Here is a 21,228-nt window from a genome sequence, read left to right as displayed (position 1 = left end):
GGCCGCTGAGGCGTATCGATGAAGTCGAGCGTGTCCAAGGAGCGATTCGCGGCGTTTTAGATGCACGGTAATTGTTCCATTGTAGGCCGGGAATGAAGGCGGTTTAACGCGGTAGGCGAAGGAAACGAGCCCCAGGGTGAATGAAACATTAAGATTTCAATCGTATTATTATTGCTCGACTCGGCGAAGAAGCCTCGATTTTAATTGCTCGATTTACGACGTCGTATCGAATACATTTTATAAGCCATAAGTCAATCGATATTCTGTAGAGCGCAAGAGGCTACTGTCTCCCACGGCGATGTAGGATTGTAAATGTAAAAGTGCTGAGTGATCTTTAATTCCACGTCAATACTTTGGGGAGTCGATCTAAGCCACGGAACAAGGGAACCTACTTATGCGAACACATGGAACAGAATAACCCGCATACGGGGCATCCTCCGATGTCAGGCACAAGCGAAGAACACCGCGAGTAAAAGTATCTGCGACCACCTACTAATGCCAGTCACCTCTCGAAAACAGATACTTCAATCACGTCCACGGACGATTACGAAATTTCGTTCCCTATTGAAAGAAGCTATGTTATTTATGATCACGATTGTTGGAAAGTTGCGCCATCAGGTTCGGTCAAACCAACGGGACGACTTGGTCTCGCGCTTTCTGGCTTCCAATGTGTCAGGCCCAGAGTCAAGAACCTCGCCTTCACTTCGACAAACGTCTTGTCCACCGCGGATACTTCATCTTTCTTCGAATAAAGCTAACCTCCGGTGCGTCCAGGTGCGTCAACGTTCTTGTATACACGTCGCCATACATAGGCGTAGGAGTCGCTTAAATAGGGGCCCCATTGTTCGTTTATACGCGTGTACAGAGGTTTTCGATATCGGATCCTGATCTCGAGTTTCTGCCGCGTTACACCGCGGACCCAGCCGATTGTTGTTACCTTGCCTATTGTTCCTCTTGTACTCTCCACAATGCTTAATTTCATTGACTGATGATCGATGAGCATGGGCTACGTGCGTGCAGGAATAGCTGTCCCTCCATTTCTCCTGCCTTTGCGTGCCGCTGGCATTTCCTTCGTTGTCAACGTAATCTTAAGTAATCGCCCTACTATCACCAATGAATATGTAATTGCGCACTGGTTGATAATCTAAGTCGCTCTGTGCTTCCAGTAAATCATCAGAGATGTGGGGGGAATCAGTAACTTGAATCACGATCGCAAGTGGCAATCGAGCAAATGAACGCCACTTAGGCATATAAATATTGAACGGGCCATCTATTTTCTCCAAGTCCATCGAAAAGATTCAATTCAAGTAACAATGAGACGGAGATAAAGGAAAGCTGTCATTAGCGGCCTCGCTACTCGTTGAATATTTATTTCTCCATTCAACGATAATCAAGTTCTTGACCCAGCTCGTTCAATGAACGAAAATATCACGGCGACGGGAATGCGGTACATCACGTGCTATTTATAGCACTTCATTTTGCCCACAGCAATTGTTTATAATCTAACTATAATGCGCCCGATGCTCGTGGCCACCTAGGCTTCTCCATTAAACCTCGTTCCTCTGCGGCTGTGTTTACGATCGATGCTGCACGTGGGCGTGCAGCAGAATGAAAGTACCGGTTGCAGTCCGCAGTCAGCAAGGCGTGATGCATCAACAGAATGAACCTTCCCAAAACTGTGGAAGCCAGCGGCATTGGGACCTGCGGGGTGCAATCTTAATCAGAGTCCCGATGCTCTTTCGTATACATGCTTCCGAATCCATATAGAAATTAACGCGACACGTACAGTTTTCGGGGACCAAGGAATTAGACGCGACCGCGCAAGGGTCTCGGGCCTGAAAACTCGAAGGGGGCCAGCCCCGAGGGGTGAGAATGGAGTGGGAGAGGACAAGAGGCAGCTCATTACCGAGGGTTCTATTCCCACATCCCTCGCAACCCTATCTGCGCATCGGAGTTCTGCCCGAGCATGTGCGCGGTCGATCACGCATGTGGGCGTACGATAGAACGATAGAATACAGGTACCGGACGCGGGTTATACGAATGCAACGCGGGCGAGCGAGCAAGAGAGCAAGCGAGCCGACCAACGAACGAACGAACGGCTTGCAACGGTAAAACGTAACCGTTGTGCCCCCGACTACGAGAGGCCGTGGTGAGAGCGGCCTGGAGAGGGGTCCCCGATGATGTAAGAGAGAGGGACAGGAGGGCCCCGGTGGTGTGTATAGTAGGGGAAATCGACGATGTAACACTGCCACATAGCGGTACAGCATCCCCACCGTTCGCCAAATCATCCTCCGCGAGAGGTTCACGGACACTCGTAATTCGTGGCTATCGCGTGCGCACGGCCACCACTTCTTCCCACCACCCCTCGCTCCTTTTCCCTTTTTGCCCCCTTTTGAATTTCTATGGAACACTGCGACCGGTATTATCGCGCAACAGCCTCTCCTCCTACCCTCGCCCCTCGAGGAACCGGTACTCCACGCTGGTAATCTTATCTATTAAGGCAGTCAATACATTGACGGCTTGTTTTGTTCTATTAGCGGCGCGGAGCCGTGCATCGTGGCACTTTGATCGCGATGAATCACGCGTTTTTCTCGAGACACTTCGTCGCGGAAGCGTGGGACGCCCGAGCTTCGAGGTCCCAGCGACTCGAGCTGCTGGATCGCTGTTTTACATGGGCCAGGATATTCGGAAACGTGAAGGGGATGGCTTTGTGGTGGGGTTGGGAGCTTGGAATGTTTGTATTTAGAGGACCCAATGAGGTACTCCACGGTACTGTTGCGCGAAGGGTGATCGTTGATGACGAAGGGGGTGGATTCAAGAGGGTTGAAATTGACTCGTGCCATGGGCAGCCCGTTCAAAACAGTCGTATTTCTGTTCTTTATAGCTGCGATTTGTAAATAATCTAGATGGAATGTTACGAAGCTCGGGGATTCATTTCAAGCTCCACCCCTCACCTTTCGATACTACTCGCGATATACATAAATGATCGTGTTAGTAAGTTTTGATACAGCGCTGTAACTATTATATAAGATAATGATGCAACTGATGAAGCATTCTAGGATATATTACTTCGGCATTTCACCACGGGACACGCTACTAATTATCCTTCGAACCGTTCGTTTACTCCTTCGCCGTGGAAACTGCTTAGAACCCGACGAAATACTTCTACGACATCGAGAATTCTATCAAACTTTACACTTTCGGGATGAAATTTCGGTAATAAATTTCGTTAGCCCCAGAGGGACGGGGCGGAGTAGCTTCCCGCCTACAGCGCTCGTAAAGCTACCAGCTAGAGTGCTGAGTAGTTTCAATCATTTCAATCACAAAGATCGTAGGGAACCAGTTCTTTTCTCTCTTTTTCGCCCTCGCGATGCACTGTAACCAATAGCTCGGGGAAACCGGTATTTTATCCTAAGGATGCGATGCATTAAATGGCTCGCGGAACGATTATTTGTTTCCTCTTTGCTATCCCTGATTCATGTCCCGTTCCCGCGTAAATGGAGCTGTAAAACGTACCGAACGGCTGGGGAAATCGTTTAAGTCTCGCGGGCTATCGTAACGCGCGCAAGAGAAACTTCGTCGATGGTGTGCGCGCACAGACGAGATTACCATGGGATAGAAAGTTGAGCTTTGTGAAATTTTGGTTTTGGTGCGAGGTAGCTGTCACCGGCACGAGAAATGCGAGCTGAACGAACGGTCGGAGAGCCGTAAAATAGCGAATACGCGTGACTTCGCGATTTTTTAATATTCCTATGCACTGACAGGAAATCGTAACTTCAACGAAGCGTTGGACACTAAATATGTAAACGACCGATATACCACGTGGCACATTTTCTGATAATTTTATTAATAGCAACTCGTTCCTTGGAAGGGTGATGTTGAAACACATTTACATCTACACGTTTAGAGAGTCGGTTCCTCGGTTGTTGGAGGAATTTCAAAAAAGTTATTGGAGAGCATATAAAATTCTAATAAAATAGCAATCGTGGAACAGGATACATCTCTCACATACCATACAATGCGATATTCGACGTTTGCTACTATTGTATTTAGTAATATTCTACATCCGGAACATTACTGTTTCCTCTCCATCGCCAATTTTATTAACTCGTGCTATTGAAACTAGGGAATACAATCCAGGTCATTATTTACTGTCCCGGGATTTTTGAAATTAAAAAAAAAGCCGGGTTCGCGGGATACCGTATCTAGGGATTGTGTTCCCTAATTGAAACTGTTCGCAGTCTCAACACTTCGGAATAGCTTCAGTATCCACGCTCCACTTCTATTAAAACCAGGGGAATTTCCCTCGGATCCAAGCTCACCCTACGCAACGACGCGATAGAAACGAAACGTGGAAGATTTCGCACGCAACGTGTAATTTCGGGCATGGGTCTCGGTATTATTGATGAGTTCGATTCGTGGAATCGATCGGGAATAATATCCCAACAGTGGGGGGTATCGGCGAGAGGGGTTGGGGTCGGGGGAAGGGAATCACGACGCCCACGGCAATCAACGGTACATTGCACTCGCTCGTAATGCCCTGCGCTGCGTAAGTACCATACAACAATATACGTTAAATAACAGGTTTACGTATAAACAAGCAGAGTTTGGCAGTCCACGGGGAGGAGTGGCGGGGACCAAGGGGAGGGATTGACTCCCGTCGAAATTCTCTTGGTAGCGATCGAAACGCTGAAGAAACGTTTGATTGCTTGTCCAGTTATTCGCGCAATTTTGCACGTGGCAAGCATGCAGAACACGCAAAGAAATTTGCATTTCACGTAGCCCTGGCGAGGTGGGGGAGGGCGATTAAATTGGAGACCACATGACAATCGCGGGGAAGAATCCGACGTAACCTGTTCCTCGAGGAAGACTGTGATTGATTAAGGAAACTGATTGCCCATTAAAATAGCAAGTGGCACAATTCAACTTACGTATCGTTACTAATAAAATGATTTTTTAGTCGGACATCTCTGTTGCAATATTCCGTTCCCACCCGCGAACATCGATCGACGTGCAATCACGGCCGATTATTGAATTGGAATCACAGCCCGTTCAAATATTTATTCAAGAACCCGATTAATTAGCGGTTTCAGGTAGAGATAAATAATTGCGGCACGTTAATGGCCCTAATGAACGAACCTCGAACTGGATCGATGCGGATTAATGTAAGCGGGATGTATAACGCCGTAATCATCGTGCAATTAATTGGAACTTTCGGTCTTGTAATTATCGTGGTGCTCGATATCGCGGTATTCGCTCGATATACGTGTGGACAGTTATTGCTGTCGTGATATCCGCGTGCGTGGAAAATGATGGTATTGCCAGGTTACAACCCCTCTGACGCGTGCAACTGTTCTCTGGCGAAGTTTCGGGTAGATAGAGCATAGGTAAGGCGTGTTTCAGCGACCAACTATATATGACTTGCTTTCATCCATATGTTACATGCATTTCTACCTAATATTGTGTGTTTTAGTACAACGAGAATCGGGTGGTCGTTCAAGAGTAGCGACTGTACCATATACCCCTACTGCATCATTTAGCTTTCCTTGATCAGGATTATTCCACAATGTCGCCTAATTATAGATACCTAATAACGAACCCCGCTCACACATCGTTCGAATATTATCTTTCATCGTTTTAGACAAATCGGTGGATATGTTCTCTTTCGATTGGAGGAGCGAGATGGTGTAATATAAAATCTAGTCCATACCCGATGTGAATCGCAGGGGCGGAAATAGCAGCTCGAGTACCCGCGTAACTTTACTTGGACTATACATAGATGACACCCGTCAATACATAGGTGATGTTGAGGGTTGGATCGACGCCATCGATTTTGGATATTCCCGGTGAAGAAACTGTTCTATGCTGGTCCACCTGGAACTATAATAAAACCGACGGTAGCTACAAGAGCTTTGGTTGCGTTGGTTACTGCGCCACTGTGGTATTATGAATATAATGCTTCATTTAAGCTCACAGATAAAGTATGTTCAATATGATGCAACTTATTGATTAACAATTCTTTTCCGTTAGGGAAGAGTTGAAGGGGCGAATTATAGTCGCTTGAAAGAATTTGCAGATGTTAGTGCCACCAGTGTGCACTGAGTTGCAGTTGAACGTGAATCAACGGAACAGATACGTGGAAGGTAATGCAGGCTGGGAGAAACTTTGTGGACAACCGCCTGCCTGATCAGTCGATGATAATTTAGAAACCCTGAGACCATTGTTTCAGCATCGACGAAGTATAGAATAGACCTATCACCCCGATGTAACTTTGGGCGAATTCCACTTACGCCCAAATCGTCCGTGATCTTCATTAAGGTAGCTTTTCCCGCACGCGACTCAACGCAACGTCAAGAATTTCCAAATCGATTTTCTCGAAAATGAAGCGCACTATCAAAAAATTGTATTCCTTTTTCTCGACTCATTTACTTGTTACAAGTAGAAAAGGAAGAGTAACTTTTTTTTATATCGCACTTAATTTTCGAGAAAATCAACTTTGAAACTATTAACGTTGCCCCCAGTCGTGTTTACGAAAACCTACCTTAATGAAAATCACTTTCGATTTCGGCGGCAGCAAATTTTCCTCAATCGCTTTTGCAGCTTCTGCTATATCGGGGGGCGTGTGGTAGTATCCCGTGTCACTATCACCCTTATTATCACTCATTTTATCTTTTAATGAAAAGAGGTGCTTTGACAGTTGTAATGTCAAGATAAACAGACATGATCGGTATCGATTAGTCGACCAATTGCCTCTTCATACCACAGGGTAACGCCATGCTCACTCAGCTCGGAAACTCAAGTTTCCTTGGGAGCAAAGTAAAAAAATTGCGAATACGCACGCGCGTAAAGTCTTCTTCCCTCGGGAGAAAAGTAGAAAACGCGAATACGTCTGAAATTGTTCATTTTGTTCTCGCACAGTAGGCGTAGAAAAACGCCCCTTATCATGCAGGTGTTGAAAGATAATAATTTGTTAATATTTTTATCATCATGAAAAAATCTGTATTGTATTTATCAGATTATTGTAATGAAATGAAACCACATACGACGCAGTTTGATACGAGGAAGGTGAGGCAAAGATTGTCACACAGGGAATTATGATAATAACATGTTCTTTTAAAGCCCGGAGTGTCGACCGCATTTTTTACGAATTTATTTCTCGAAAACGGCAGAGAGTTGCTCCTCCCTACTTTCTGAACGAAAAACTAGGACCACAGTTTGCGACTTCCCCTTGTCAGTCACGGAGATCCTTCCTCGTTCTGTCTTGGTCCTCCACCACGCTTGCGCTAAGCAGTAACTACTTAGTGCGTCGCTATATAAACGCGGCCACTTGTTGAACGACTTGCATTCCACCGATTCTCCTCAACCGTGGATATATCTGTTCCTCGACTATCGAAATTTGTCTCCGCAGTCGTTTAAGAAGTGATCGCGACGCAGTTACTCTTAACAAATTCGCCTGTTTGCGCGCCCTTAAATCACAACGCACCTTGCTGCAACTCATCGCCGTGCGACTCGAATCTCCCAACAAGGTCAGGTTTTTCACAATACTACTTAACCCTACACATCCTTTAACATTCCACAATCTCCAAAACCGCAGGGAATCCTTTTATAATGTCCGAGGATTGTTCGACATCCTATTAGAGCGATAATAATATTCCTAGACTAAAGGTCCAGTTCCTCCCCTCAAGTTTCGAAAATTTCTCAATGATACATCGAGGAATCGTCTCGTTATAAAAGTGTTTGTAGACACAAATTCAAAGAAAATTGCGTACTGTCTTGTAAAATCTTCTGAAATAGAATATAACTCTAGTTCGACTATGCCGCTGGAGCTCTAAATTTTTAATTTGCCATTCAGAAAATTGAATCAGAAGAATTCGAGTAATTCTCTTCGAGTAAGCTAAGTTTCACCTAAATGTCTCTAAAAAGTGTCTCTGATGCGTTAAAAGAGAAGCACGCTTCTTTAATCCATCAGATTCCACTTTATTATTCGTGTCCAAGGATCCAATAAAGATCTACGCTCGAAAGCTGAAAGAGAATGTAAGAATTGTCCACCGAGACACCGATTCATTTACTCTACGCGTATGAATCCTGAAACCCTTCTTCGATCAATCGAAGTACCAAGAGGATGCCAGAATCAGACGAGCTCTGATTTCCATCCTGTGGAATTTTTATTTTTCCGGCGAAACCGCGAATCGGTATCAGGTACCAGCCGCTCGTGTTCACACGTAAGCAGTCGGCATCGCTGATAAATCCTTCGAATCGCGCACGAATACTGAAAGCTACGGGAAATTACAAAAGTCGGAAACGGAAACGGTGGAAGGACGAGCTTTTAATATCGTCGAGCGTCATTCTGGCTTAAGCCCGAGATCCTCGCGGCTGTCGATGTTCGATTTTCCATTTTACGCCTCGTGTAGGACTGCCGGATCTTTTATTTTCTTGCGTGTAATCGGTGCTTGATAACATCTCGATCGTCCCCCCTCGTGGATCCTATTCACGAGACTGAGATATCGTTGGCGAATGTAAGACGCGAATTGGAGGTGTCAGGGAGAAACCAAGGCATCGTAAAATATAATATATTGTTCTGGTATTCTAATATTAATTGCTCGTTTCTTTTCCCGATATAATATGGTGGGGATATGCTTTTTGGAAACTCTGCTTTAGTAATCTTTGTTTGACAGCGAATACGGAAGTTAACTTAGTGCGTAAGAGTAACATGTACGAGTGTTATGAAATATTCAAACATTTACGATGTTTGCTCCCATACGGGATTCAGTTTGGAAACTCAGCTGGACGGCTGACTTGACCAGTCGTTAACTTCTCGATCCTTCTTGCATAACAACTTCGGATTTCCGTGATGCTCGCGAGTGGGATTCTCTGTTTCCCGGAACAGGATTAAGTAATATCTGGGAAGAAGCCATCCCTAATTACTGTATTCTCTTACGGCTGCTCATTTGAATTACACCTGCGCAATTTAACTTCAGACCTACACAAGCCTACTTAATTCTCGCTCGCGATTACCTGTCTTAACAATAATTTCACGATGCTCAATAGCGAATCAATCAAGTTTCTCGAGTGTTCTGCACACCTCTATTCCACTTTCAGCTAAACCAAAATCTAGAATCGAAGAATAGGGAGAATCGAAGCGGGTGAGATCGATGATTCGAACCGAGAAGAATGGTTTAGAAGAACAATTTAGTTCTAGGCCGCGAGGAGCCTTGTGACACTAGCCTAATAAGCTCTGGGCCCATGTGACGTCCGATCGATGATGAATCCGTACAAATCATTCGAGCGAGTACCTATCGCGTAGCGTTAAAGTTCGACGCTAGGTCAACACGCATAGGCCGACTAAGCAAGTGCACCTAGTCATTACGCTCGCTGAAATCCGCCGCATCGCTGCCAAGCTAAGCTCGCGGTAGAATTGTCGCGATTCCTCTGCCGCGAATTGCCATTTTAAACAGTGAACACCAATTAAACGTCACCACATGCGCCTGATTCGGTGCCATCGAAATTTCGAGATTTGGCTGTTGTGAGGTTCAACGGTGAGCGAATCAATCTTGACTTTAACAAAGAATTTTCCACGTGAAAATTCTCGTGGATTAATTTGTTCGCTAGTGAAATTAATACAAAGTGTGATAACATTCATCGGGAGGAAGTATAATCGGATGATTTCTATTTCAATATTTCCTCATTCGAAGGGCAAGGGGAAAAAAAGGGGACGTCCATTTTTCATAATTTGCTATTTATAGCATATTTTGTTGGTGGCAACTGGGACTGCCGAACTGTCCAATCTCAAACGGTTATAAAGTTCAAATACCCCGTAAGATAACGTTAAAAATTTGGTATACTGATAATAAGTAGTTTGAAAACAGGAAATGTCCACTCTGCAGTAGAGCAAAATACGGAATGTCATACGGAAAACAAGAGATTATTTAAGAAGAAAATTATATAAGAAAATTAAATTCACCGAAGCTTGCTTCTTTACTGATGGACTGGAGTATCTATTAAAAAACTTAATTTTATCGATAAAACTGTTTCGTGACATTCCCTGTATTTTCCTTTATCCTGCATCTCATCTCGAGGCTTACGTATCACATGCATTATAGCGCACACGTTGCTTTCGTTACAGATAATATGAATCTAGAAGAGTACCGCAAGCATGGTAAGTAAAAGCATCTATTTATTCTGACGCTATTCCAAACAAGATTGCATGCCTTCAAACATTCGTCAATTACTTTGCTACAACGTGCAATAGATACAATAGGGAAAGAATTTAGTAACAGACTCAACGGCTGATATCTGTGAAACCTCGTTATTATAGTTGGCAATGCAATGTCTTGCATTATGCACCTTGTACGTACTTGCGCAAACCTTGTAACCTTGCACGCGAGCGAGCAGAAATGCATAAAAGAAGGGGCTCATGATAAGCCCATCGGATACGTTTCGAGGCGTTAAAACGGCGCCAATAAAGCGAGATCACCGAACCGGGAGCAAGTCTATGGGGATTTTATGGATTCGATACTGTTTCCAATACGGTCCACGCTAGATTCTGTCTTTACAGTCCTAAATCCTAGGCGAAGGATTCCAGCGTGATTTCCCTTTTCCTTGGATCCAATTTCGTATGGGAGAATCCATCCCTCTGTCCACCCTGCGCTCCCTAATGCCAATAAAACTAGTAACGTCTATGCAAACGCCTACCATTCGAGCTTTAAACGTAGCACGTCGCTGTCAGCGCGATACAGTTTGTATCCATTCGCTATTGGATACTAGGTGGACTAAATGCAGTCCGAAGAATAATGGACGTTTAGGGGAGCGTGTTTAAATTCTGATCTTTAAGGTACGTTTAAATAACACGAATCGAATTGCATTGTCGCTTAAGATGTACGTCGCCAAACGAATCGGGAGTGAAACAAAGAGGGTGTTCAGGAGCAACTACGGCACCGACGGAAGTGTTTTTCCCCGGTATACTTCAGAGCGGAAGACCTCGAGTACGGGGACCAGAGATAATCGGTTTAAGGTTTTCTATCGATGTTAAATAATTGTTCTCGCTCGTTGAAAGTCGGCATCCAACCTTCGTTTCCGAGAATAACCATTCTATTTTCTGGGACTTAAGAGTTTGTTGGGAGATTTCTCGTTATTTATTTCCACTTAAAGGCGATGTTCTTTGATATAGCATAAAGTTAGACGAAGGTTCCTGTGTTTCCAAAACACCAGTCGCATCGACAATTCATTCCCTACTGCTTCCAACACGCTTTTACATATACCTAAGACAGAAACTAGACAAGATCACAGGCAAATACCACTGGAAAACAGATATAACAGTCTAACAGCTGCAAGGTCTTTGAAGATCCATCTAAATATTCTGAAACCTCTGCGGAAAATCATGGACTCTACGAATATTGCATTTCTGTCGATCATTCAGAGGTTCAGAGGAACGATAATAATGTTGAAGGTACAATTGCAATGCTGAACATTACGAGGATAGAATGTCAATAGACAATGGAGAGATAATATATAGAATTTCGACGTATATAGAAATTGGATTAATAAGACCACGTAAGTTCACACTACTAACGCTTCGTGACATGGCTTTAAACCGTCAGGAAAAGAAATGGTGGATTACATCGCCGATTACCTGGCGAATATTCGATCGAGGCGCGTTTACCCGGCGGTTTCACCGGGTTACCTGAGGAACGTCCTGCCAGCGTCGGCTCCTGTGGATGGCGAGCCTTGGGAGGACATATTCGTCGACGTCGAGAAGTGCATCATGCCAGGGGTCACGCATTGGCAGAGTCCTCATATGCACGCTTACTTTCCAGCCCTGAATTCTCCAGCTAGCCTGCTAGCCGACATGCTGGCCGATGCGATCAATTGTCTTGGATTTACCTGGGTAAGAACGATGTGACTACCATTTCCGTAGAATCCTGAAACAACCTCTGTTCCAAAGGATTCCCTTTGCTCGATATTAAACCTATTGCATCACAATGTGGTATGGTTTGTAAACTCGTTTCTCAGAGAGATAGCTTAGAAGTTTTATGGACTGACTAAGGAGGCAGGCGTTTCACGATTGAAGGCTCGAGCTTGAACTTGGGAATTGAATTGAATTTGAATTTGGGGTGACAGTTTTGAGTAGCGATGAAGCTTCTGATACGTTGGAATGATAATGCATCGAGCGAAACGATTTTAGTTCCGTTTTGAAAGATTCGGGAAGCAATACAGGTTTAGAATACTGGAAAAGCAATGTAATTGCCATTATCCTCGGGGGTGAAGATCAACAGCGGATCTGGATTCCGAGTGAATCGGGTGTAGGAACTTTCTCATGGAGCTCAGAAGTTGCATCATTCATATCGAACGTTTTGTCCGCTGCTGTTAATATGCGTTTCCACTCTCAACGGCCTCCAAAGGGAGGGCGCTTTGAAACTACCCCTACAGCAATAAATGCGGCAAATTACTGTCTAACATTCTCCCAATTTTGGTACAATCGTACAACCCCAACTTCTTATCACCAACTGTATTGGCAATTTTATCGATCTTCAAGCACAATTAATCAAACGAATCAACAAATCAAGCCTCGCGAGAATCCCATTAGCATCACTTAAGGGGGAATCTTGTGTAAAAGGCATAAAAAGGGTCAAGATTGGGAATTTTTTCCAAAGAGCCAGTGCAACGAATCTTTTTTTCAAAACTTTTGGGATATGTTTGTGTACGTGTAGACGAATAAACAAAATTTGTTACGTTACAAAGTGACTGCTGATTATGGCTAGGTTTTGGCGTCCGTTGCATTCAACTACAACGAAAAATGAAAGCAGTTTCTATTCTGTATGAAATTACGCTGTTGATGTAGCCGTGGGGGGATGAAAAAAGTGTGTAAAAATGTTCTGTGCAGGCCTTGAAAATTTGAATTTCAGCCGTACGCTTTATGAACACGTTTTCCACGTAACATACTATCGATTAAACCCCCAAAAAATTTGTATTTTTTCGACCGGTTACGCAAGTTTCCCTCCTCAACTATCGATTTTGCACACTGCGTGCAGCTATTTTACCGCAACGCAACCATCATTTTAACCACAATTGTCGTTCCATTCTATTTATTAACCGTGAAACCCTCGGTTTCGATTCGTGCGAACGAAAAGGCCTCGAGTCCCGCGTGCACGGAGCTGGAGACCATCGTAATGAATTGGCTTGGGAAAATGATCGGTCTGCCTGAAGAATTCCTGCACCGTCCAGGAGGATCTGGCGGCGGTGGCGTGATACAAACGACCGCGTCGGAAGCCACTCTCGTTTGCTTACTCGCAGCGAGAACCCGAGCCATTAGGGATGTGCAGCAAAACGAGCCAGACCGTTTACCAGCCGAGATTAATTCGCGTCTTGTCGCGTATTGCTCTGACCAAGTAAGTGTTTCCACTTTGAATCCGCCCCCCCAATACAGCTGCTATTATTCTTTCAAAGTGTTTCCTTTCATGGGAGGCTCTGAAAAATTGATATCCCCTCGTGGACACTGGTCGCGAAAATTTCTTGCAGTATTGTCACAGAGTGGCGTTTCTATGAATTAGTATTTATGATCGAAGTGGATTAAGTGGGTAGTTTGCGGTGTTTTATTAATGCGTGTGTACTGCAGGCTCATTCCAGCGTGGAGAAAGCTGGACTGATAGGCTTGGTGCGAATGAAGTACATCGAATCTGACGACGAGCTCAGTATGAGAGGAGAAGCCTTACTCGAGGCGATAACGAACGACAGAGCTGAGGGGCTGCTTCCTTTTTATGTGAGTATCACTCGTGGATAATCTACTACTTTCGACTTTGCTTCAAAGCCAAGGAGCAATGACGATGCGAATGCTTTGACACGGGAAGTGTTGGAAAATGGGGTCTTCAATTCTTGCAATTAGGGAGTATACACTAAGTACACATTGAACTGGCGGAGAAATGATTTCCGAACTATACTTATTGGTCGATTTAGCGAGCATCGAGAATCTTGTTTCAACAATCGCTTTGTGGCCTATCTGGGCTGAAGATTTATTGTTCCCTTACGTTGGAGTTTGATTGAATGGTAATACAATGCACACGGTGCTATAAGAATCCTGTAACATTCTGTGTAAAGCGATCCCTAAGAGAAAACATGTAGCTTTCTTGTCCAATCAACGTCATTAAGGTGGATAGCTGTAGTGCGGTATAAAAAGATCGACCTACAAATTAACCTTGTCAGAGTTGTTACTAGTTGCGGGTAGAAAAGAGGGCGGACATGACGTTGCAAGGCGGATTTGTCTTTTCGCTAGTTGGTCCCGGAGGAACGCGACTAGCGAGTGACTCCCTCTATTTTTCAACCTAGCAAATCCATGGCAAGGTAAATTATTGCCTTCGAAAGAAAGTAATTTCCGCCGTCGCACTGCGATCCTTTGATCAGGAATGGGCGGACTGAACATGCGCGATGTTAATTAAAAATCAAATTATTGGCCTTTACAGGGCAGAAAGGATGAGACGTTGCTTTGCATTGTTTACTGACAATTTTTTTACTTCTTTAGTATATACCTTTTTATTTATTTACGAAGGTGTGCGCTACTCTGGGCACAACTGGTGCCTGTGCCTTCGACAATCTCAAAGAAGTTGGCCAAGTGTGTAAGTAGAGATTAATATATCTTTCGCTTCTATCTTCCAACGGAACAGAGACATTCTAAGCGGTGTTTCATTATTATGGATCTTGAAATCTCCTGCCATAAATCGGACATACAGAAAGCTATTAAAGTAACGAGTAACCAATTACGAAATCCCGCATTCTTTTCGCTTCATGAACCGATTACGATACATCATGTATGAAACTGGTACCGCCTGGGCTGCTTTAGTGTCGCATTTAAATGAGACGGATTTTTCTTGGCCGATAGGTGTGGAAAATGGGCTCTGGTTGCACGTGGACGCAGCCTACGCAGGCAGTGCATTCGTGTGCCCCGAATTCCGCGGTTGGATCGAAGGAATAGAGAACGCCGATTCGATTGCATTCAATCCTAGCAAGTGGCTGATGGTGCACTTCGATTGCACCGCTATGTGGTGAGTCACAGCGCGGATGAATATGAATTTTATCTCAATACGTTACCTCGGGCTTCTAGCGCCAATAAAAGGATATTCGTACGAAGGGGTGCGAGGGAAATAGGGGAGGAACTTTGCAAATTGTCGAATCGCGGCGAGTTCGATAAATTCGTAAGCGCGGGGCATTGTAGCCCCTCGTTCTGTCCCTCTCGGGATTTATAGGTTGGACAGCGGAAGCAGAATCGGTTTTTTCATTCCTCCTGCAATTTCCGTCGACATAATTCACAATCTTTCGGGACGATGTTTGAGTGTCTTTTAAAGCCGATAACGCGTGGTGCGAGTAAATCGAACGGTCCGTTGCTTTGACATAAATCACTCTCGAGTGAAATCTAATAGATTTTCTGAGGCAATGATATCCTCTGTGCTTCTAAGAAATAACGAAATGCTCCGTTTAATTAAATCTCGGGAATGTGGATTCTTTGAACGAATTACGATGTTATAGAGGACAGAGGGTTAATTCGAAATGCCAACGAGTCAATCGACTGTGTTAAATGGGATTGGGAACAAAAAAATAAGAAACACTCGATTCACAGAGGAGAGGATCGGGCGTAAAGTAACGACCCTATAGAAAGATTGACTGGCAATAATTTCTGCGGCTCTTTCAGGGTGAAAAGCAGCCAAGCTCTTCACAGAACTTTCAACGTGGACCCGTTGTACCTGAAGCATGAAAATTCAGGTAACCGAGGAGGAATATTTTCCCGTATTGCCATTAAATATGCGTTCCCAGTCCAGCCGAGCGCGATGATCGATTAAACGCGGTGTCTAATTTATTTGCAGGGCTTGCTATCGATTATATGGTAACTGGTTGATAAAGTCTCAACAATATTATGAAGTATATGTTAGTGCAATTTTATAACACATTTACATCACTGTTCATTGTTTTAGCACTGGCAAATCCCGCTGTCGAAGAGATTCAGGGCCTTGAAATTGTGGTTCGTCATTAGAAATTACGGAATCACTGGCCTTCAGAAGCATATTCGCGAGGTTTCTATTACATCACACCTTTCTCGTATTACAATGTGCAACTAAAGCTATACTGCTGGATACTAGGTATCGTTTGCCGATCGGTCACGCGAGAAGTTAAACGAAATTCATGTAAAGTAGATAGCGCATCACCTGACACATACATGGCATTGTTTTAAATTATCAATTATTAGTTAGAAGAAGATGGTGTGTTTGTTTCAAATTTAAGAATTAGTAAACGCGCGACTATTCAAAGCGACAAAGTTTATCACGAAGAAAATGTGTTGCAATAAATTAGCCCTCGTTATAAATTGTCTAAAGTTGTATCTAAATTTCGCATATTCAAATTGTTTTCTCTGTCTTATTTACTTCTTACATGATTTTTAAGAAAATTGTGTATGTCATTTCTTGGACATTTATGTTTCAACTAGTCTATACATAATCATATACTCGGCAGAAAATAGTGTCAAGCAGTATATGCATACACTTGCAATGGAGTTTCTTAACGCAACTTTATCGCGCGAACTCGGCAGAGCAAACACACTCGCCTGAGTATTTGCCTAAATTGTGTCCATTCTCTATTATTTGCATTATTTTAAATTTCCAAACGACGCAATCTTTCTTTGGATTTTATTAACTGAGCAGGAAGCACGCGCCTTTCAGTGGACAAATATTTAATGAATTAAAAATGCTTGAGCCAAAAAAAAAGTCGTGTATAGAAAAATCTTAATATATCAACATTTCTAGTCAGTTGCAAACGTTGGCGCTGATTCGATGTATTTTACATACATTTGCATAAAGAAATGTCGTTGCAAGTGTGCAGAAAGCCTAGGATCGATCTTAATTATCAACAATTCCATTCAAACACTAACTCTAGGGCGTTAGACTGGCACAAAAATTCGAAGCGCTAGTTTTAGCGGATTCGCGCTTCGAGATCCCTGCAACGAGACATTTGGGGCTCGTCGTGTTTCGACTTCGCGGCGAGAATACGCTAACGGAGCGTTTGCTGAAGAAGATGAATTCAAGGGGTCGTGTACACTGTGTGCCAGCTGCTTTACACGGGAAATATGTGATTAGATTCACTGTCACCTCGACCAAGTAAGTTAACATTATCTCTGCTACAAAAAAAACGAAGCAGAAAAGAGCGTAAGAATCGATAAACCGTTGTACGCCTTTATGCGAGCTGATTTAAAAGAATTGCAGACTAATGTGACTGCTAATAACAGATTGGTAATCTTCGAGAACTCGGCTGCTCCATAAAAATTTCCTTTCGATTATTTTACTTTCGACTTCAACTGAAACATAATTCTTCTACTCTGAATCTCACTGGATATTCATGATATTACCATCAATGCTATTAATTTCAAATTGATTGATTTGCGGTCTTTCTTATAATTTTGCTGCAACTGTAGCACAACTAACGAGGACATCTTAAGGGACTGGGCCGAGATACGAAGCACGGCTAACGAGATCATAGGGGATGCTTCAGGTTCACCTGTACGAGCAAGAGTTCCACTCGCAGGTAACACAGAACAGAAATGTAGACCATTCGAATTGATTTGATGCAATCGATTCTTTAAAGTGAGAAGCCAAATATTGTGCATACACACACACAGAGATATTGCACGCTGCTCAAAAAAATCTAGAGCATAAGCCTGCTCCTCATTGAAACTCTGTTTCAGCTTTCTAGATCGAACCAAGTTTTATTTATTTAACATTATTCTTTTTTTTAGCATTTATTCGCGAGGGAATAAACCAGAAGGTTTTTGCAGGAAACAAGATCTCGTAGATCAAATGAAAAGTTTAAGAAACCTTCTTATTCTTTGTATATTTTCATTACCCTGGTTGGGTTATCGTTTGGGAAACTAATGTTCTTCCTTACTTCTGTGACTTTATTCCTAGAAGTTTGGTATTCGAATTCCAAGACTCTAATGTTGTGTTAATAACATCGGAGCGAGTATTAGATTCGATAACGCACATGGTAGACGATGTTAACGTTCCTAGAGTGCATATATGTAAATGAAGTATATTTATAAGTATTCAGTCTGATAATACAGGATTCCCCTTATTATTTGCGTAACGTATAAGACATTGTTAATTGTCTATCTCGGCTCGCTTATCAACTTAGGTTTGCAATCTACGCTAAACAGCCTGTACGAACGATAATAAACAATCTTGTGTCTAATCACGTCGTTTCGCTTTTCTTTTTGTTCTTTCTGTAAAAATGCACTGTCTATCATTTTCGGAGCACAGAATGCTCAGGTAAGACGAGTTTTTAATCATTTCTCGTTCTGTCCCTCGTGTCTTACGTTGGCCCAACCATTCTAATTGCAATTCAATTATCAGCTGCAATGTGATTCACCCAGCAATAATAATAATGCGAATAAAATATATAAGCAATAATTTCGACTTACAGACACCCGAGAGAAGAACGAAAATTTCGGCTCTAGCCTGCTGCTGGCTAATTCGCCGATGTCGCCGAAAATTGTGAATGGCAGCTTCGCTGCTATATACGACACGGCCGATGTATTCGAAGAATGCACGAAGGCGTTCGGCCAACTACGACTGGAAGCCAGGGATAGCCCAGGTAAACATTAAAAGAGAAGAGGTCATCCAAGAGGTCTTACTTCAACATTTCAATTCCGTCCTTCTATGTTACGGTTTCAAAGTATTTCCAAGAAAGTCGTGAAGGGTAAATACATGAAAACCACCGAGTGCTCGTAACGTAAACACGAGTCAGCAACGGACATTAACCTTCTGTTGAAAATAATCCGCAGTCCCCGCTGAACGGGATGAATGAATCGTGAAAAGACTACGTAAGAGCAATAATACTCCGAAAACGTGTCCCCTTTAATATACGTGAATGTGGAATATTTCCTGAGCGAATATTTTTCGCGTGGAAATACCACCCAGCGCCGTCTGGCGCCGAAGACGACAAGTAGCGGAAAAGAGGAAATTCTGCCTCTCTTTGGACGCGGAAAGCTGCATTACGGAGCACAGAAGGCGAAAATACAGTATTATTTCGAATTCACGGCGATTGGATTCGCTTCGAGTATCAATCTGGCTACAGCGTAGCCTCTGGATGGCACAGATTATCTGATTCAGATTATTCTCAATCGAGTATCGAGAGGAACAAAGAGAGCATTGATTGAACAATTATTACGAAAATGTGATAAGTAATACATGTGCAGAATCGTGATACTGTTCAATATTCTTTAAGACAAGCAGTTCTTAACTACATAGCAGTTTCCAAATCGAGGAAATTAAAATACTATTCGTACAATGTGGTATGCATGCTGCGCAGTGCACAGTGTCCAAAACCCAACTATACCCTCTTGAATATTAGATTGCAATATACTTACACAAAACACGCAAACTGTGGCGAAGGGACGGCCGACTCGACTCTGGAGGTTGAGGGCTCGTGATTCTGCAATAATCCAAGGGCACATACCCAGTGGCGGATTTAAGAAAAAAGGCCCAGGTGGTAAACGTTCTGAGGGGCCCATTTTTCAGGGAAATAAAGCGGTAGTTTACTAAAAACGGGCTCAGTGTAATAATACAGAGAAAAAAATATACTTTGGATAAAGTCGTAATTTCTTTTAAGGGTGGGGCCCGAGGGGGCCTTCTGAGCAGGAGCCCAAGTGGCAACTGCTCATCGGCCACCCTGTTAAATCCGCCACCGCACGCACCAAAATTAACACTCACTTTTCACTACAGTCTCGCGACGAAGAGCAGCGCGGTTTCAATTCTGGCGAGACTCAACTTCAACTCAGACTTTTAACTCGCGCTGCTTCGGAAGCTTTCGTCGTTGCGCGGGGCGACTCGGCGCGCACTGTAGCATTATTCAAACGCTACTTTCGACCGTCTCGCGATGATGTAGATTTAATTCTTGAAATTAGGCTGGTTTAATCGGAGAATTTACTCGTCAGCTGTTAGATGCAATATACGATCTTATTAGTGTAATAGTGTAGGTCACGTGGGTATTAAAAGCGTGCGAAGTAGCGATTTTAGTAATACTTAAAAACCTTTCAAATCTATGCACAAATTAAATGCGTATGCATTATTTTTCATAAAAATAGAATAAGAATTGTTCAAGACTTATTGATAATTTTATTTCTGATTGTTCCTTTTGTTTCTATTTGCAGCTATGCGACGCCGTATCCGCGGGATTCTCATGTCAGGGAAGCAGTTCTCTTTAGATTCGCGTATGGATCTCGTGCAGGTGAAGAATATTCATTTATTTATAATTATTAGTAGGAAGAAAAAAGAAATAGAACTCTAATACACTCTCCCCACTTTCCCACTTGCGACTCTCAGCAGCTCTGCTCCTTTGTAGTTCGCTAATTTTTCACACGCGGGTTAAGTTCAATTAAAATATTAATACTGTTATTCTTGTTTCAGGGGTATGCTTGCTGTCGCCCTGCCATAGACATGTCCTCTGAATTGCCTCTGCAAGAGGACGAGGATTCCTCTGCCACCGGTGAAACAGGATTGGACGCCAATCGATCCGATAATGGCGAGTGGCATTAATTAACCACAGTACAATAATTAATTAACAACCTCGTCGAAGTGTGCAGTAAATTTCTGAAATCTTCTCTCAAGCTTTACCTGTCCTTTTAGGCGCTTCTGGCGAATGTTCGACGTCAGAGCAGGACCTGCAAGGCACGATGAAGGCGGAGAAGCTTTTAAAGAAGCAGAACTCTAAAGCTCGCTCGAATTACGTGAACGACTCGGGAAAAATTGGTCCTCAGGATTGTTCGAACGTTCTAACGTCTCTGCTTACGACGGAAGCGAATCTTCCAAGGAGCGAAACGATAGCCGCGATCGGGCATCGTCCGTGTACTGGCGATTTGTCGACAGTTCGCGGCCAACACGAGACTCCTGGCAACGGAAACGAGGAGGACGAAGCTCTCTGCAGGAAATGTGGCCACTGTATGAAGAGAGAATAAAGTTAGTCGAGTACACGTAATTGGAATCACGCCAGTCCACGGCTGACCGTGTTCCTTCGCGTCTTCGATGAATTCTGTGTTGTTCAAATTAAGCGATAAGTTGTTGGAATGAAAGTAATCAACTGCGATAATAAATATAAATCTCAAGTTACTGTCCAAACGCACCGCCTTTTCTTTCCCTTCGCTCCTTTCTCCGGCATCGAAAGGAAGGACTCTGAAATTAACACTTCCGAGACACAAGCAAG

At 43.5% G+C, this 21,228-nt stretch overlaps 2 protein-coding genes across 4 annotated transcripts in view; one reads left to right on the top strand and one right to left on the bottom strand.

Moving 5' to 3' along the window:
* Window positions 1-19,674, bottom strand: part of Hr3 (nuclear hormone receptor 3 ROR-beta) — a 137,881-nt gene extending 118,207 nt beyond the window's left edge. Inside the window, exons 1-2 of one of the 2 annotated variants that reach the window (XM_076813316.1) lie at window positions 19,397-19,486; window positions 5,711-5,880 (exon numbers count right to left, since the gene is read on the bottom strand). In XM_076813316.1, coding sequence (XP_076669431.1) covers window positions 5,711-5,777 — 67 coding nt within the window. In that variant the 5' untranslated portion in view covers window positions 5,778-5,880; window positions 19,397-19,486. Of the gene's footprint in view, window positions 1-5,710; window positions 5,881-19,396 lie in introns of both variants that reach the window. The other variant, XM_076813318.1, reaches the window with a different exon arrangement.
* Window positions 7,347-21,144, top strand: Hdc (histidine decarboxylase). Of its 2 annotated transcripts, none has more exons than XM_076813308.1 (16): window positions 7,347-7,526; window positions 10,124-10,156; window positions 11,598-11,884; window positions 13,128-13,385; window positions 13,613-13,756; window positions 14,540-14,606; window positions 14,870-15,032; window positions 15,677-15,747; window positions 15,849-15,868; window positions 15,957-16,055; window positions 16,912-17,132; window positions 17,447-17,556; window positions 18,451-18,621; window positions 20,180-20,256; window positions 20,436-20,550; window positions 20,655-21,144. In XM_076813308.1, the coding sequence occupies exons 2-16, from the start codon at window positions 10,129-10,131 to the stop codon at window positions 20,981-20,983; spliced, it is 2,160 nt and encodes a 719-aa protein (XP_076669423.1). In that variant the 5' UTR covers window positions 7,347-7,526; window positions 10,124-10,128; the 3' UTR covers window positions 20,984-21,144. The 2 variants fall into 2 exon arrangements, with proteins under 2 accessions (XP_076669423.1, XP_076669422.1); XM_076813307.1 differs by lacking the exon at window positions 7,347-7,526 and adding an exon at window positions 9,247-9,536.
* Window positions 21,145-21,228: the final 84 nt, after the last annotated feature.

The sequence above is a fragment of the Andrena cerasifolii genome, chromosome 5, assembly GCF_050908995.1.
Source record: "Andrena cerasifolii isolate SP2316 chromosome 5, iyAndCera1_principal, whole genome shotgun sequence".
In the NCBI taxonomy this organism is placed as follows: Eukaryota; Metazoa; Arthropoda; class Insecta; order Hymenoptera; family Andrenidae; genus Andrena; species Andrena cerasifolii.
The sequence above is the reverse complement of the archived record's forward strand: the minus strand, read 5'-3'. Positions and strand labels throughout refer to the sequence as shown.